Source organism: Pongo abelii, chromosome 19, assembly GCF_028885655.2.
Source record: "Pongo abelii isolate AG06213 chromosome 19, NHGRI_mPonAbe1-v2.0_pri, whole genome shotgun sequence".
Taxonomy (NCBI): Eukaryota; Metazoa; Chordata; class Mammalia; order Primates; family Hominidae; genus Pongo; species Pongo abelii.
The window spans coordinates 1,129,740-1,145,000 of record NC_072004.2 but is presented as its reverse complement, the minus strand read 5'-3'; the positions used below and the strand labels follow the sequence as shown (position 1 = coordinate 1,145,000).

At 44.2% G+C, this 15,261-nt stretch overlaps 1 protein-coding gene across 2 annotated transcripts in view; it reads left to right on the top strand.

Annotated features, from left to right (window-relative positions):
* The window catches only part of YWHAE (tyrosine 3-monooxygenase/tryptophan 5-monooxygenase activation protein epsilon), a 54,507-nt gene extending 44,123 nt beyond the window's left edge, over positions 1-10,384 (top strand). For both annotated transcript variants that reach the window (XM_024234708.3, XM_009251110.4), the window contains 2 exons: positions 221-357; positions 9,412-10,384. In XM_024234708.3, the coding sequence (XP_024090476.1) occupies positions 221-357; positions 9,412-9,464 (190 nt within the window). In that variant the 3' untranslated portion in view covers positions 9,465-10,384. The remainder of the gene's footprint in view (positions 1-220; positions 358-9,411) is intronic.
* Positions 10,385-15,261: the final 4,877 nt, after the last annotated feature.

Sequence of the window (15,261 nt, the reverse complement as noted above, 5' to 3'; positions counted from 1 at the left end):
TTGATATATATATTGTAGCATATCAGTAGCAGTTACTTAAAGCATAGTAAGAAGTAGTGCTCCACATACCTTTAAGTTAATTTTTATTGTATTTGCTTTTTCTTTGTATTATCATTGTCACTATTACACACTGGAATAACAAAGATTGATGTCTAACATGTCATTTCTAATTCTGATTTTGGACTTAATTTTTGTAATGCTTTTATTTAAATACCTTTAGGTTGGCAAAAGCAGCTTTCGATGATGCAATTGCAGAACTGGATACGCTGAGTGAAGAAAGCTATAAGGACTCTACACTTATCATGCAGTTGTTACGTGATAATCTGACACTATGGACTTCAGACATGCAGGGTGACGGTAAGCAAACATGGAGGGAAACAGGCACCTCTTTCAGTTGCAGGATTTGTTTTTACTCTCTTTAGACATTCCTTGGCTTATCGTTACATCAAGCTAGAATTTCGACTCACTGCCTGCCCTCTATGAAATTTTAATTGCTGCCTTTATAGGAAATGGTGCTACAGTACCGAGTTCCATTTTGGGGAACTTAGTTTAGCTCTTCCTTTACACTGTTTCAAAGGTTGAGGACAGGAAAAGTGGAGAGCAAGCAGTTTATTTCATCTTTTTTCAGATTCAATTTTAGGGGGCTGAAATTAAGTGTATTTAAATCCAGATGGTATCAGTAGGTATTGATGAAGTTTTTCTGTTTGTTGAAATATTTTATCTAAAAGGGAACTAGTTTCCCATTTCCCTCTGGGATTCTGTAGAGAAATTGAATGTTGGCCCTTGGGTCTCTTTTTTTTTTTTTTTTTTTTTTTTTTGAGACGGAGTCTTGCTGCGACACCCAGGCTGGAGTGCAGTGGCACGATCTCGGCTTACTGCAAACTCTGCCTCCCGGGTTCAAGTGATTCTCCTGCCTCAGCTTCCCGGGGTAGCTGGGGTTACAGGCACCCGCTACCACTACTACCTAGTTTTTGTATTTTTAGTAGAGACGGGATTTCTCCATGTTGGTCAGGCTGGTCTTGAACTCCTGACCTCAGGTGTTCTGCCCGCCTCAGCCTCCCAAAGTGCAGGGATTACAGGCGTTAGCCACTGCGCCCTGCTGTTTTTATTCTTTTTTTTTTTTTTTTTTTTGAGATGGAGTCTCGCTGTGTTGACCAGGCTGGAGTGCAGTGGCGCGATCTTGGCTCACTGCAAGCTCCGCCTCCCGGGTTCACGCCATTCTCCCGCCTCAGCCTCCCGAGTAGCTGGAACTACAGGCGCCTGCCACCACGCCTGGCTAGTTTTTTGTATTTTTAGTAAAGATGGAGTTTCACTGTGTTAGCCAGGATGGCCTCGATCTCCTGACCTCATGATCCACCCGCCTCGGCCTCCCAAAGTGCTGGGATTACAGGCGCAAGCAGCCGCGCCTGGCCTGTTTTTATTCTTAAGAGGTTTTCATTGCAAACACTTTTGAGTATTTTACTAAACTTAATTGTGATGTTGAGTGTGTGTTAATGTTTACTTTAAATACAGAAGCCCAAATTTGTTATGTTTGTTGATTTTAAAGGAAATTTTATTCTCTCCCTAGAGAATCATTTTGATCCATGGTAGATTGTTGAAGAGGGATGGAGAAGAGGAGAAATTAGTGTGTTATGAGCATTACAAGATAGTTTTACATTTGGTGGTGGTGGTGCTGGTAGGAGGTTGGAAACAAAGTCTGATGTCAGTTTTAGCAGCGGTTCCCTTAAGAATATTTCTTAGGCTGTGCCAGGCGCGGTGGCTCACGCCTATAATCCCAGCACTTTGGGAGGACATGGCGGGTGGATCATGAGGTCAGGAGATCGAGACCATCCTGGCTAACACGGGGAAACCTCGTCCCTACTAAATACAAAAAAAATCAGCCAGGCGTGGTGGCGGGCTCCTGTAGTCCTAGCTACTCAGGAGGCTGAGGCCGGAGAATGGCTTAAACCCAGGAGGCGGATGTTGCAGTGAGCTGAGATATGCCGTTGCACTCCAGCCTGGGCTACAGAGGGAGACTCCATCTAAAAAAAAAAAAAAAAAAAAAAAAGAATGTTTCTTAGGCTGAAACATAAAACATATGTCACGTTGCTTGAGGCTATCTGTAGTTTCTGTTGGGGAAACGGACCTGCTGTATTGTCTTTGGAAGTGTTATACTTTTTGAAAATGCTTCTGAAAGTGGACACGTATGTGACTTTTCTCTGGAAGGATCAAATCAGATTTGTGACTTTTGGGTTATGGTACTAAAGTGAGAATTAGGTGACTCAGCTTTTAACATTTACTAGCTCTGTGGTGTGTTTAGGATTTGACTAGATCAGGATTGGCATGAGATACTCTCATATGTAGGACTTACTTACACACTTGCAACAGTGCCAGATGGAGCCACAGAACACTTCCCAGCACAGCATTTCAGGCAGCTACTCCCTGCCCTTGGGACTCAGAAACAATTTACCAACTCTGAACAAGTGGCTTCCAGCTTAAAAATCTATCCTACGCCGTTTGCAGTGGCTTGTGCCTGTAATCCCAGCACTTTGGAGGCCAAGGTGGGAAGACGTTTGAGCCTAGGAGTTCAAGACCAGCGTGGGCAACATAGTAAGACCCTGTCTTTAAAAAAAAAAAAAAAAAAAAGCCGGGTGCAGTGGTGGGTGCGTGTCATCCCAGCTGCTTGCGAGGCTGAGGCGGGAGAATTGCTTGAACCAGGAGGTGGAGGTTGCAGTGAGCTGAGATCACGCCACTGCACTCTAGCTTGGGTGACAGAGCGAGGCTTCATAGAGCAAGACTTTGTCTCAAAAAAAAAAAAACAGCCAGGTGTGACAACGCGTGCTCCTCAGACGGCTGAGGTTGGGGGATCTTGAGGCTGCAGTGAGCTTCAATTGCACCACTGCATTCTAACCTAGATGAGTGAACGAGATGCCATCTCTTAAGGGAAGAAAAAAAGTTGTGACAACTATGAAGAAGAATGGCCAAACAGCTGTGGACTCCTAACAGTCATCCCCAGCTCAGATACTAGTATCTCTCTGCCTGTTGATGGAGGGAAAGCATGCGGAGAGTTTGGGGAGAAGGATTGACTTTAGGAAATGATATACCTCTCACCTCTGGGGACATGTTTTTCAGAGTAAAAGTAATAAGTAATGAAAGTGACCTGACTTGAAAGTTTTTTGTGTGTGTGTGTGTTTTTATTTATTATTATTATTTTTTTGAGACGGAGTTTTGCTCTTGTTACCCAGGCTGGAGTGCAGTGGGCACTATCTCAGCTCACTGCAACCTACGCCTCCCGGGTTCAAGTGATTCTCCTGCTTCTGATTCTCCTGCCTCATCCTCCCTAGTAGCTGGGACTACAGGTGTCTGCCACCACTCCTAGCTAATTTTTTGTATTTTTAATAGAGACGGGGTTCCACTATGTTGGCCAGGCTGGTCTCGAACTCCTGACCTCATGATCTGCCCATCTCGGCCTCCCAAAGCACTGGGAATACAGATGTGAGCCACCGCGCCTGGCTGATTGTTTGTTTTGTTTTGTGAGACGGAGTCTCTCCCTGTCGCCCAGATTGGAATGCAATGGTGTGATCTCGGCTCACTGCCACCTCCGCCTCCTGGGTTCAAAGGATTCTCCTGCCTCAGCCTCCTGAGTAGTTGGGATTACAGGCGTGCGCCACCATGTCCAGCTAGTTTTTTGTTTGTTTAGTAGAGACAGAGTTTCACCATGTTGGTCAGGCTGGTCTCGAACTCCTGACCTCATGGTCCACCTGCCTCGGCCTCCCAAAGTGCTTGGATTACAGGTGTGAGCCACTGCGCCTGGCCATTTTTTAAAAATTATTATTTTAATAAAAACATATGCTGGGCATAGTGGCTCACGCCTGTAATCTCAGCAGTTTGGGAGGCTGAAGTGGACGGATCACCTGAGGTCGGGAGTTCGAGACCAGCCTGGCCAACATGGAGAAACCCCATCTCTACTAAAAATACAAAAATTAGCCAGGTGTGGTGGCGGGCATCTGTAATCCCGGCTACTCAGGAGGCTGAGACAGGAGAATCACTTGAACCTGGGAGGCAAAGGTTGCAGTGAGCCAAGATCGCTCCATTGCACTCCAGCCTGGGCAACAAGAGCAAAACTCCGTCTCAAAGAAACAAAACAAAACAAAACAACACATTTGATGCCAACTCATAATCAAGTCTGGATTACTTCTGTAGCTCATTATCACTGATAACCAAGCGTTGATTAATCAAAGTAGACTACCTGTCAGTCTACGTACAGAACTAAAGATAATCCTTATTCTTGGTTGTCGAGTACAGTTTTTAGGAAATGGATCATCTTAAAATAGGGTAATATGGCCTTGCGCAGTGGCTCACGCCTATAATCCCAGCACTTTGGGAGGCCAAGGCGGGTGGATCACCTGAGGTCAGGAGTTTGAGACCAGCCTGACCAACATGGAGAAACCCCATCTCTACTAAAAATACAAAATTAGCCAGGCGTCGTGTCACATGTCTGTAATCCTAGCTACTGGGGAGGCTGAGGCAGGAGAATCGCTTGAACCTGGGAGTTGGAGATTGCGATCAACTGAGATCGCGCCATTGCACTCCAGCCTGGGCAACAAGAGAGAAACTTCGTCCAAAAAAAAACCAGTAATACCTTCGCAGTTTTTAAAAATCTAGTGAAATTCGGTCGCAGTTTTTAAAAATCTAGTGAAATTCGGCTGGGCGCGGTGGCTCAGGCCTGTTAATCTCAGCACTTTGGGAGGCTAAGGCAGGTGGATCACGAGTTCAGAAGATTGAGACCATTCTGGCTAACACAGTGAAACCCTGTCTCTACTAAAAATACAAACAAAATTAGCCGGGCGTGGTGGCGGGCGCCTGTAGTCCCATTTACTCGGGAGGCTGAGACAGGAGAATGGGGTGAACCCGGAGGCAGAGCTTGCAGTGAGCCGAGACAGTGCCACTGCACTCCAGCCTGGGTGACAGAGCAAGATTTCGTCTCAAAAAAAAAAAAAAAATCTAGTGAAATTCATTTTTGTTCAATTCCTTATTGAGTCTGTAAATCAGTTGATTAAATTTGGTTAAGCAGAGTAATTTTCACTTAATTTTTATTAGGTGAAATACTTTTATTTATATAATGTTTCCAGTCATGAAATAGTTCAACAGTGAAAAATTCAGGTGGTCTGTTGACATTCTGGTACAACTAACAAACTCTGAATACACAAATAGTTGTGGGTACAAAGAAATTGTTCATCAGATTGAGAAGTTGAATTTGTCAAAAAATAGAGTGTTTGAGATGGAGTATCACTCTGTTGCCCAGGGTGGAGTATAGTGGCACGATCTCTGCTCACTGCAACCTCCACCTCCCAGGTTCAAGCGACTCTTCTGCCTCAGCCTCTCTGAGTTGCTGGGACTACAGATGCCCACCACCATGCCTGGCAATAATTTGTATTTTCAGTAGAGACAGGGTTTCCCCGTGTTAGCCCGGATGGTCTCAATCTCCTAACCTTGTTATCTACCTGCCTGGGCCTCCCAAAGTGCTGGGATTACAGGTCCGAGCCACTGCACCTGGCCTAGTATTACATCTTTTTTTTTTTTTTTCCCCCCCGAGACACACAGTCTTGCTTTGTCACCCAGGCTGGAGTGCAGTGGCGCTATCTCGACTCACTGGAAGCTCCACCTCCTGGGTTCACACCATTCTCCTGCCTCAGCCTCCCTGGTAGCTTGGACTACAGGCGCCCGCCACCACGCCTGGTTAATTTTTTTTGTATTTTTAGTAGAGGCGGGGTTTCACTGTGTTAGCCAGGATGGTCTCGATCTCCTGACCTCGTGATCCGCCCGCCTCGGCCTCCCAAAATGCCGGGATTACAGGCGTGAGCCACTCTTCCCGGCCTACATTTTTTAATAAATTGGTTTTGAAACTGCAATGGTGCCTGCCTGTAATCTCAGCTGTTCAGCAAGGTGAGGCAGAAGGATCACTTGAGTCCAGGAGTTTGACACTAGCTTGGGCAACATAAAACTTGATCTCACAAAATAAAATGCTACTTTTGTGACTTGGGTTCCGTGGTGAATATAGGAGAATCGTCATGAAATTGGCAGTCTGGTAGGATGTGACTTTGCATTTAGTTTAAGGATTATTTAGATTTTGTTTTGTTTTGTTTTTTAAAGAGACATGGTGTTTATGTCTTTTAACTTTAGAATATATTAATGTCTGTCCCAGCATGTTGGAACATAATTTCTTTAAAGGGAGGGATCATTGCTTTTTCTCAAGTGATTTTAGTCCCCTTACCTGTGGTAAGAGGATTGTTTCATATGCGAATCCATAGGTAGGAAATACATGTTCTCCCTGCCTGTTCCTCTCTCTCCAAAATGTAGATACACTGGGCAAAGAAACATATCCAAGGAATCCTTTTTCCCCTAATATCTGCATGCCTTTCAAGAGGATATTATTTCCTTCTCAGAGTAGAAGGGAGGAGGAGTAGACAGATTGTTTCTTAGAGTGAAGTTTACACAAAGTAAGACCAAAGTCTGGCTCCTGTATCATTGATGTTTTCCTTTGTCCTGCTCTGTTGGTTTATTTTTCTTGTAATGTTGCTTTCATATGATTGTTCTCCCTCCCTTTTTCCTTGCAATATAGATTCCTAAAGGAAAACCCAACTCTTCCTTTCCTAAAAACTCTACTTTGTAAGTCATGTTCATGGCACAGTGAATTCCGCTTTCAGTTTTGGTTCTTCACTAATCATGCCTGTGTATGATCGTCCTGTTGCTTACAGACTCTGCCTGTCACACCTTCCAGGGCGCTGACCTAAGCCTTTTCTGGCCTGCTCCTCCTGCCTGCTGTGGTTGGATGTGATGTATATGACAGTGACATTTTTATGCCAAAGTTACTTGGAACTTCTGGCACATCTCATGGTTGCTTACGAGCGAGTTGTGTTCTAGTGTTGTGTGTTAATATTTTGGCAGTGATTTGCTGTTAGAGTGAATGTTCCTATCATGTTTCCTACGTTTGAATACATTATTGTCCTTTGGAGAACAGTTGGGTGCCCATCAGTTCTTTCATCCCTAAGCAATTTTTTTTTGCCTTTGCATGTTTTTTTTCTGTATTATGAATTAAAGATCTTCATGTATTTTAAGTAGTTTTTAAATTTTATACATTTTTTTGAGACGGAGTTTTGCTCTTGTTGCCCAGGCTGGAGTACAGTGGTGCCATCTCGGCTCACTGCAACCTCCGCCTCCTGGGTTCAAGCCATTCTCCTGCTTCAGCCTCCCTAGCTGGGATTACAGGCATGCGCCACCACGCCTGGCTAATTTTGTATTTTTAGTAGAGACAGGGTTTCTCCATGTTGGTCAGGCTGGTCTCGAACTCCCAACCTCAGGTGGTCCACCTGCCTCAGCGTCCCAAAGTGGTGAGATTACTGGCGTGAGCCACCACGCCTGGCCAGGTTTTAAAATTTTTTTTAAAGACAGGGTCTTGCTTTGTCACCCAGCCTGGAGTGCAGTGGCATTCAAAGCTCACTGCAGAAATAGAACTCCCCCACCTCAGCCCCCCAAGTAGCTGGGACTATAGACATGTGGCCCCATGCCCAGCGTATGTAGTTTTTTTTTTTTTTTTTTTGAGACGGAGTCTCGATTGTCACCTAGGCTTGAGTGCAGCGGCATAATCTTGGCTCATTGAAAGCTCCGCCTCCTGGGTTCACGCCATTCTCCTGCCTCCCGAGTAGCTGGGACTCCAGGCGCCTGCCACCACACCTGGGTAATTTTTTTTTTTTTTTTTTTTTGATTTTTAGTAGAGACAGGGTTTCACTGTGTTAGCCAGGATGGTCTCGATCTCCTGACCTCGTGATCCACCTGTGTTGGCCTCCCAAAGTGCCGGTATTACAGGCGTGAGCCACCACGCCTGGCTCCAGCATACATAGTTTTTTACTTTTAGTTTTATTTATCCTTTTTTTTTTTTTTTAAGACGGAGTCTCACTCTGTCACCCAGGCTGGAGTGTAGTGGCATGTTCTTGGCTCACTGCAACCTCCGTCTCCTGGGTTCAAGCGGTTCTCATGCCTCAGCCTCCCAAGTAGCTGGGATTACAGGCACGTGCCACCATGCCTGGCTAATTTTTTGTATTATTTTTTCAGTAGAGATGGGGATTCACTGTGTTAGCCAGGATGGTCTTGATTTTCTGACCTCGTGATCTGCCCGCCTTGGCCTCCCAAAGTGCTGGGATTACAGGCGTGAGCCACCGTGCCCGGCCTTATTTTTATTTTTTGTAGAGACAGGGCTTCACTGTGTTGCTGAGGCTGTAAAGTGGTTTTTTTGAAGTCGCACATCAATGTCAAGCATTTCCATCACAGATTTGAAAACTCTTTACTGAAACCTTAATGCTGTGACATTTATCATTTTGAGATCTTTTAGGCTGTTTCAAAGCTGTACTCAGTGTAAATGCTTCATGTTTGTAGGCAGCTAGTTTGGTGTTACTTGTCCATCCTAATTAAATAATTTACCAAGCATTATGAATGGATGGTCATTTGAACATGTATGATTCTTGGGTTGATTTTTCATTTATTTTGATTCAAACTAGTTAACTATGTAGTAATTGTAAGTGGTTTTTTTAAAGTACAAGTGAATGTAACTTTTACCTGTTACATCATTTTTAAGGGAAAAGCCTGCATGCTTCTTTATTTTGGCTGACTTGTTTAATGCATACTAATAGGTAGATGACCCTCCAACCAATAGGCTGGCTTTCTATTGCATGTCGTAGTGCAGTTGAAACTCCTTAGGGTAATCACCCTCTTTCAAGGCAAAGACAAATAGCATGAGTGAAGTGGTCCAAATGCCATTCTTTAATAACCTCAGTGGTCTGATTTACTTTGAGCATGCTGTGTTTCACTCTGAAGTAAAATCTGATTATAGTTTGATGTATCTGGCCAAGATACAAAAGGTGAAATATTTATAACAGCAGAACCCCACAATAAAATGCGATAGAACTTCTTGGGAACAGTTTATTGCTCAGTTAACTATTTTGAAGCGTTTCTGATAATTAGCTTGTGGGTAAATTAGATTTTGCAAAAAGTTTGCAAAATACTCTTGATTCGTGAAGAGGTGAGGTTATTGAGAAAGAGTATTTTGACCCAAGATTTATGTGAAAGCTTGAACGTCATTTTAGTAAGATGGTTTCCGTGGCTGTCTACTTTAAGAGCTTATTTAGCATAAAAACATTGAGTTGTACTGCGCATCAGTTTTTTTCATTCTGTTGACCAATAAATACTTTCAGGACCATAATCCCTTCTTGGCTTAGGCATCTCAGGTGTCAAGGATGATACAAGTCCTTTGCCTGCATTTAATATCAATCGTAGCAAATAGAAGAGTCTTTATGCTTGGAATGACACCTTTGTTTGTGGCTGCCATAGCCTAATGTAGTCAATACGAAATAACTAACTTTTTTTCTTTTTTAACAGGTGAAGAGCAGAATAAAGAAGCGCTGCAGGACGTGGAAGACGAAAATCAGTGAGACATAAGCCAACAAGAGAAACCATCTCTGACCACCCCTCCTCCCCATCCCACCCCTAGGAAACTCCCCATTGTCACTGAGAACCACCAAATCTGACTTTTACATTTGGTCTCAGAATTTAGGTTCCTGCCCTGTTGGTTTTTTTTTTTTTTTTTTTTTTTTTTTTTTTAAAAACAGTTTTCAAAAGTTCTTAAAGGCAAGAGTGAATTTCTGTGGATTTTACTGGTCCCAGCTTTTAGGTTCTTTAAGACACTAACAGGACTGCATAGAGGCTTTTTCAGCGTTACTGTGTTGTCTCTGTGCCAGATGTGGCAGGATCACCATTAGCAATGGAAATGACATTTGAAAGCCATTAGACCTCTAGGTGAGGCAAGCATCTAAGAGAGAGGTTCATCACACTATAGAGGCATAAGTGGTATCAGTTTTCATTTTTCTAATTGTTTAAACTGTATTTTATACCAGTGTTTGAAAGTAATTGGGTGTTAGCTTGAGATGGTTAAAGGTTGTTTGGGGAGGGACTTTGTTGTAATGGTTTTGCTGTAAAAAATGTTTCAAACTCTGCTGAAATGTTGCTGAAAAGCATGGTGCTGGTAACAGTTCAACAATCCGTGGCTGCTCATTCTTGCCTACTTTACTCTCCCACTGAAGCAGGTTAGCGTTGAAGGTGGTATGGAAAAGCCTGCATGCCTGTTCAATTCTTTGTTTCTTCTCCTTCCCCCTCCCCCTACCTCCTTCCCCTCACTCCTCCCCTCCTTCGCTCGCTCAACCTCTTTTGTTCAGTATGTGTAACTTGAAGCTAATTTGTACTACTGGATATCTGACTGGAGCCACAGATGCAGAATCTGTATTGTTCTTACTGAAACACAGCATGGAATTAACATTAAACTTAAATAAAACAAACCTAAATTAAAAATGCCAAATACCATCGCGCCTCCATCCTTTATACTTCTAAAATAAAATCTCTAGTCCAAACACACTGACAGTATTATGTTTGCCTGAATGTGAAACATTCCTTTTTTTTTCCATAAATAATTTGTTTGCTTCCCAAAGATGTACGTTTTGGAGAAAAATTGCCTGTAGTCTGGTTGTGAAGAACACTTGAGTCAGTTGATGGCGTGTCTTGTCCTCCAGACCAGGCAGCAACATGGTATTTATTTTAATCATTAAAGTACAACGTGAGTAGTACCAGGTGTAATTATGGATCATTTTCTAGCATAGTATTTCGTACAACCAAATAAGGCTGAATGTCTTACAATAATAATTCTTAAAGGTAAAACTGTGCCCTCTTCCTCCAGAGGCCAGTGGCAGTAGTGGAGAATTACTCAATCCTTTCTTAGTAATCCATACACACATTATAGATAGCAGTATAGCAGTCTCCCTTCCCAGAAACACTGTATAAGAAGCTTCTTTCCCTAAACAGTTTATACATCAATGTGTATAGATACCTAGTTACTGTAGATCTTTCTATGTTAGGCATTTAGATGTGTCTCATTCTGACTGCGTAACATGGATGTACACCTGATTTTGTTAAGACCAGTTTGCTCCTTTTGGGCAGGTGCTGCAGTAAATACCCTTGCAACAGTTTCTGCTTAAATATTTGTATGTATCTGGAAGGTACATTTCTAGATTCCCTGTGTCAGTAAACATTTTTCAGTTGATAAATGCTTCCTCGTCACACTTGTCTTCTAAAATTCGATGTTGAGACTGCAGGTTTACTCTCGGCTTAAAGTGTTAGTAGCAGAGATTTAGGAAATGAACAGATAAGCGATATCCTAGTAGTGTTTATCTTTAGTGAGTGCTGGCAATGAGAATAAACATGTTTTTGTGAGTTGCTTTTCCGAGAGATAGGGAGACCATTGAATATAATCACATGCTGCTGTTTGGAGCAACCTCCAAGAAGCTTTCAAGTTGATTTGCTCTGTTTCCAGCACACCTGCTACGCTTAAAGGTCAAAATCCAAGGAATTCGTCAAGTCTGTTGCAGAGTTTAAAGAAACCACTCAGCCGCGCGCGGTGGCTCACACCTGTAATCCCTGCAATTTGAGAGGCTGAGGCGGGTGGATCATGAGGTCAGGAGATCGAGACCATCCTGGCTAACACGGTGAAACCCCGTCTCTACTAAAAGTACAAAAAAATTAGCCTGGCGTGGTGGCCGGGGGCCTGTAGTCCCAGCTACTCGGGAGGCTGAGGCAGGAGCATGGCGTGAACCTGGGAGGCGGAGCTTGCAGTGAGCGGAGATCGTACCATTGCACCCCAGCCTGGGAAACAGCAAGACTCCATCTCAAAAAAAAAACACCACTCATGGGATGCAGGGATTTGCTGCCGCCACACTGAACACTAATGCGTGAACGGACTCGCAGAGTTCAGATGACCACATGTGATGGGGGGGGTGTTTGTCACGAAACAGGCTCACGGAGGTGCTGCTGCTGTTTATTTTATCTTGTAATGAGGCAATACCAAATGTTAACTGTCTCGAGTTGGTTCGCATGATTTTTGCTTTGTGAAAGGGTTTCTTAAGACTTTCAGTCAGCAGTTTCAAGATGCATGAGCATTTTCAAGAGGTGTGGCGATTTTTGGCAAGGCGAAAAAACAGAACCTGCCACCCAGAGAAACCCATAAAGGTAATTAGGAAAGAGGTGATTGGTACAGGTTTATAAGAAAGACCCTTGTTGGCCGGGCGCTGGTGGCTCAGGCCTGTAATCCCAGCACTTTGGGAGGCTGAGGCGGGTGGATCATGAGGTCGAGAGATCAAGACCATCCTGGCTAACATTGTGAAACCCCGTCTCTACTAAAAATACAAAAATTAGCCGGGCGTGGTGGTGCAGGCCTGTACTCCCAGCTGCTCAGGAGGCTGAGGCAGGAGGATCGCTTGAACCCGGGAGGCGGTGGTTGCAGTGAGCTGAGATCGCGCTACTGCACCCCATCCAGCCTGGGCAACAGAGTGAGACTCTGTCTCAAAAAAAGGAAAGATCCTTATCAAAAATTGAAAGGTCGGGCGCGGTGGCTCACGCCTGTAATCCCAGCACTTTCAGAGACCGTGGTGGGTGGATCACGAGGTCAGCAGTTAGAGACCATCCTGACTAACATGGTGAAACCCTGTCTCTACTAAAAATACAAAAAAATTAGCGAGGCGTGGTGGCAGGCCCTGTAATTACACCCAGCGAGTTGGGAGGCCTGAGGCAGGAGAATCGCTGGAAACTGGAAGGCGTAGCTTGCAGTGAGCCGAGATCGCGCCACTGCACTCTAGCCTGGGCAATAAGAGAACTCCGTCTCAAAAAAAAAAAAAAAAAAAAAAATTGAAAGGCATCCAGGGAAGCTGCAGAAAGGTGCCGTAGCCCTGTGAGGACGGTGTCACTCCCAGTTCCTGTATTTGTGGGCTGGAAAGGGAATTGCCCCCAAACTTTTCTGCTCTTGATTTGAGTCTTCCTTTGAGGATCAGTTGACTTAAATAGAAGTTTTTTGTTAGTTACAACTTGAATGTAGCTAATATGTGTTTTTAATTACACATCTCAGTACTTTGCTGCCTTGGAAAAGGAAAACCCAAAGTTTCCTAAAATGTTAGAAGCGACAGTATGTGGGTTTGTGTACATGCTCTGTTCCGGGTGGGTGCCCAGAACAGCACGTCTGCAAAGTTAAATTTCGGTCCTATAGGAAGATGGGGATGAACTTCCATCACTGAAAGGGGAAACTGGTGGGGTAAATGGAGACATTTAACTGGCCTCTGTCCCAGACAAATGCCTTGAGCCTTATAAATGAGACCCCAAATTAGCTGCTTCCTGATCCTAGGACAATAGAGGAGAGTGGGGCTTGCTGAAAAATCGGGATAAAGGTGTGAACCCTGTGTTCTTTTGAAAATTGTAACAAGTAATAGTTCATGGAAAACTGGTGAAATGCTAGAATGTGTCATTAAAGGAAGCCTTTGTGAGCACCGTGAGAGGAAATGGGAATGCTCCCAGATCCAACCTGGATCAGGAAAACCAAGCCCTGTGTTGTTTTATCCTGTTTCTTTGAGTTCGTAGGATTGTAATTGATACTGTTAATATTTAGCTAACATTGGCTGGGTGCGGTGGCTCAACGCCTGTAATCCCAGCACTTTGGGAGGCCGAGGCAGGTGGATCACGAGGTCAGGAGATCAAGACCATCCTGGCTAACATGGTGAAACCCTGTCTCTACTAAAAATACAAAATATTAGCTGGGCGTGGTGGTGGGAGCCTGTAGTCCCAGCTACTCGGGAGGCTGAGGCCGGAGAATGGTGTGAACCCAGGAGGCGGAGCTTGCAGTGAGCCAAGATCGCGCCACTGCTCTCCAGCCTGAGCGACAGAGCGAGACTCTGTCTCCAAAAATAATAATAATAGTTTTGCTAACATTGAGTATCAGCTTTGCACCAGGCACTGTGCTTGTTACTAAGCAATGTCTGGAATCTAGCACGTAAGTGCTCGATAATAATCAGGTGAGCCTGCATTTTGCAGATGGGAAAGCTGAATGGGAAGTAGTTAAGGAACTTGCTGAAAGCTGCATGGCTGATGATTCAAATACAGAATTCATTTCATCTGTATCACTGAAGAGTCTCATTAGGTCATACTACCTTTTGCTCTTCATTAAAACTCAGTATTTTCTTGAAATACTATATTCCCCCTTATTAATATATTCTAAATTGATCATTTAAAGTATTTAAACTTTTTTTTTTTGGAGGCAGAGTCTCGCTCTGTTGCTCAGGCTGGAGTGCAGTGGTGCAATCTTGGCTGACTGCAAGCTCCGCCTCCCAGGTTCACACCATTCTCCTGCCTCAGCCTCCCGAGTAGCTGAGACTACAGGTGCCCACCACCACGCCCGTCTAATTTTTTGTATTTTTAGTAGAGACAGGTTTTCACCGTGTTAGCCAGGATGGTCTCGATCTCCTGACCTCGTGATCCACCTGCCTCGGCCTCCCAAAGTGCTGGCATTACAGGCGTGAGCCACCACGCCCAGACACATTTTCGAGGTCAGTATATGTTTTATAATTAATATGTGTCTTGGAAAAGCTGCAATATGTATATTCACCAGTGTATTGGAATTGAAATATAAATGATACAATTATTTAGAGCTCAGGTGGCTACTGTCCAAAAAGTTTATTTTGTAGGTTAAGGTTCTGGCAATTTTTGTTTTTTTAATTTAGCTTAATTTGGAAATTTTCAAAAAAAAATTTTACAATTGGATCAGTATTTCATTCCCATTTAAGATACTTTACCTTGGACAAGTAGAGCCACAGTCCACACGGAGAACAGCAATTATGGGTTGTCAAGTTGCCTCAGTGCCATGACAGTTTTCTAGAAAACCAAAGCCTTCATACCTGAAGGTCACATTCGTTTGTAGCTGCTTTTGGTGGAGACAATTCCAGTGGGCCTGCCTTCTAGGAAACGGTCTCAGCTCCTGCTTTGGGGCAGAGCCTGGGTCAGCCCCTGTAGCACCAGCTCACTGTGCTGGACTGGAGGTACCCGGCCTGCTGTGTATAAGGGGAGACAGAAAGTTATTTTTTTTATTTTTATGTGAGACAGGGTCTTGCTCTATCGCCCAGGCTGCAATGCAGTGGCACGATCATGGCTCACTGACCTCAGCATCCTGGGCTCCAGGGATCCTCCTGCTTCAGCCTCCTGAGTCGCTGGCACCACAGGCGTGCACCACTGCGTTTGGCTAATTTTTGTATTTTTTGTAGAGATGGAGTTTCACCATGTTTCCCAGGCTGGTCTCAAACTCCTGGGTTTAAGCAATCCGTCCACCTCAGCCTCCCAAAGTGCTGGGATTACAGGCGTGAGCCGCTG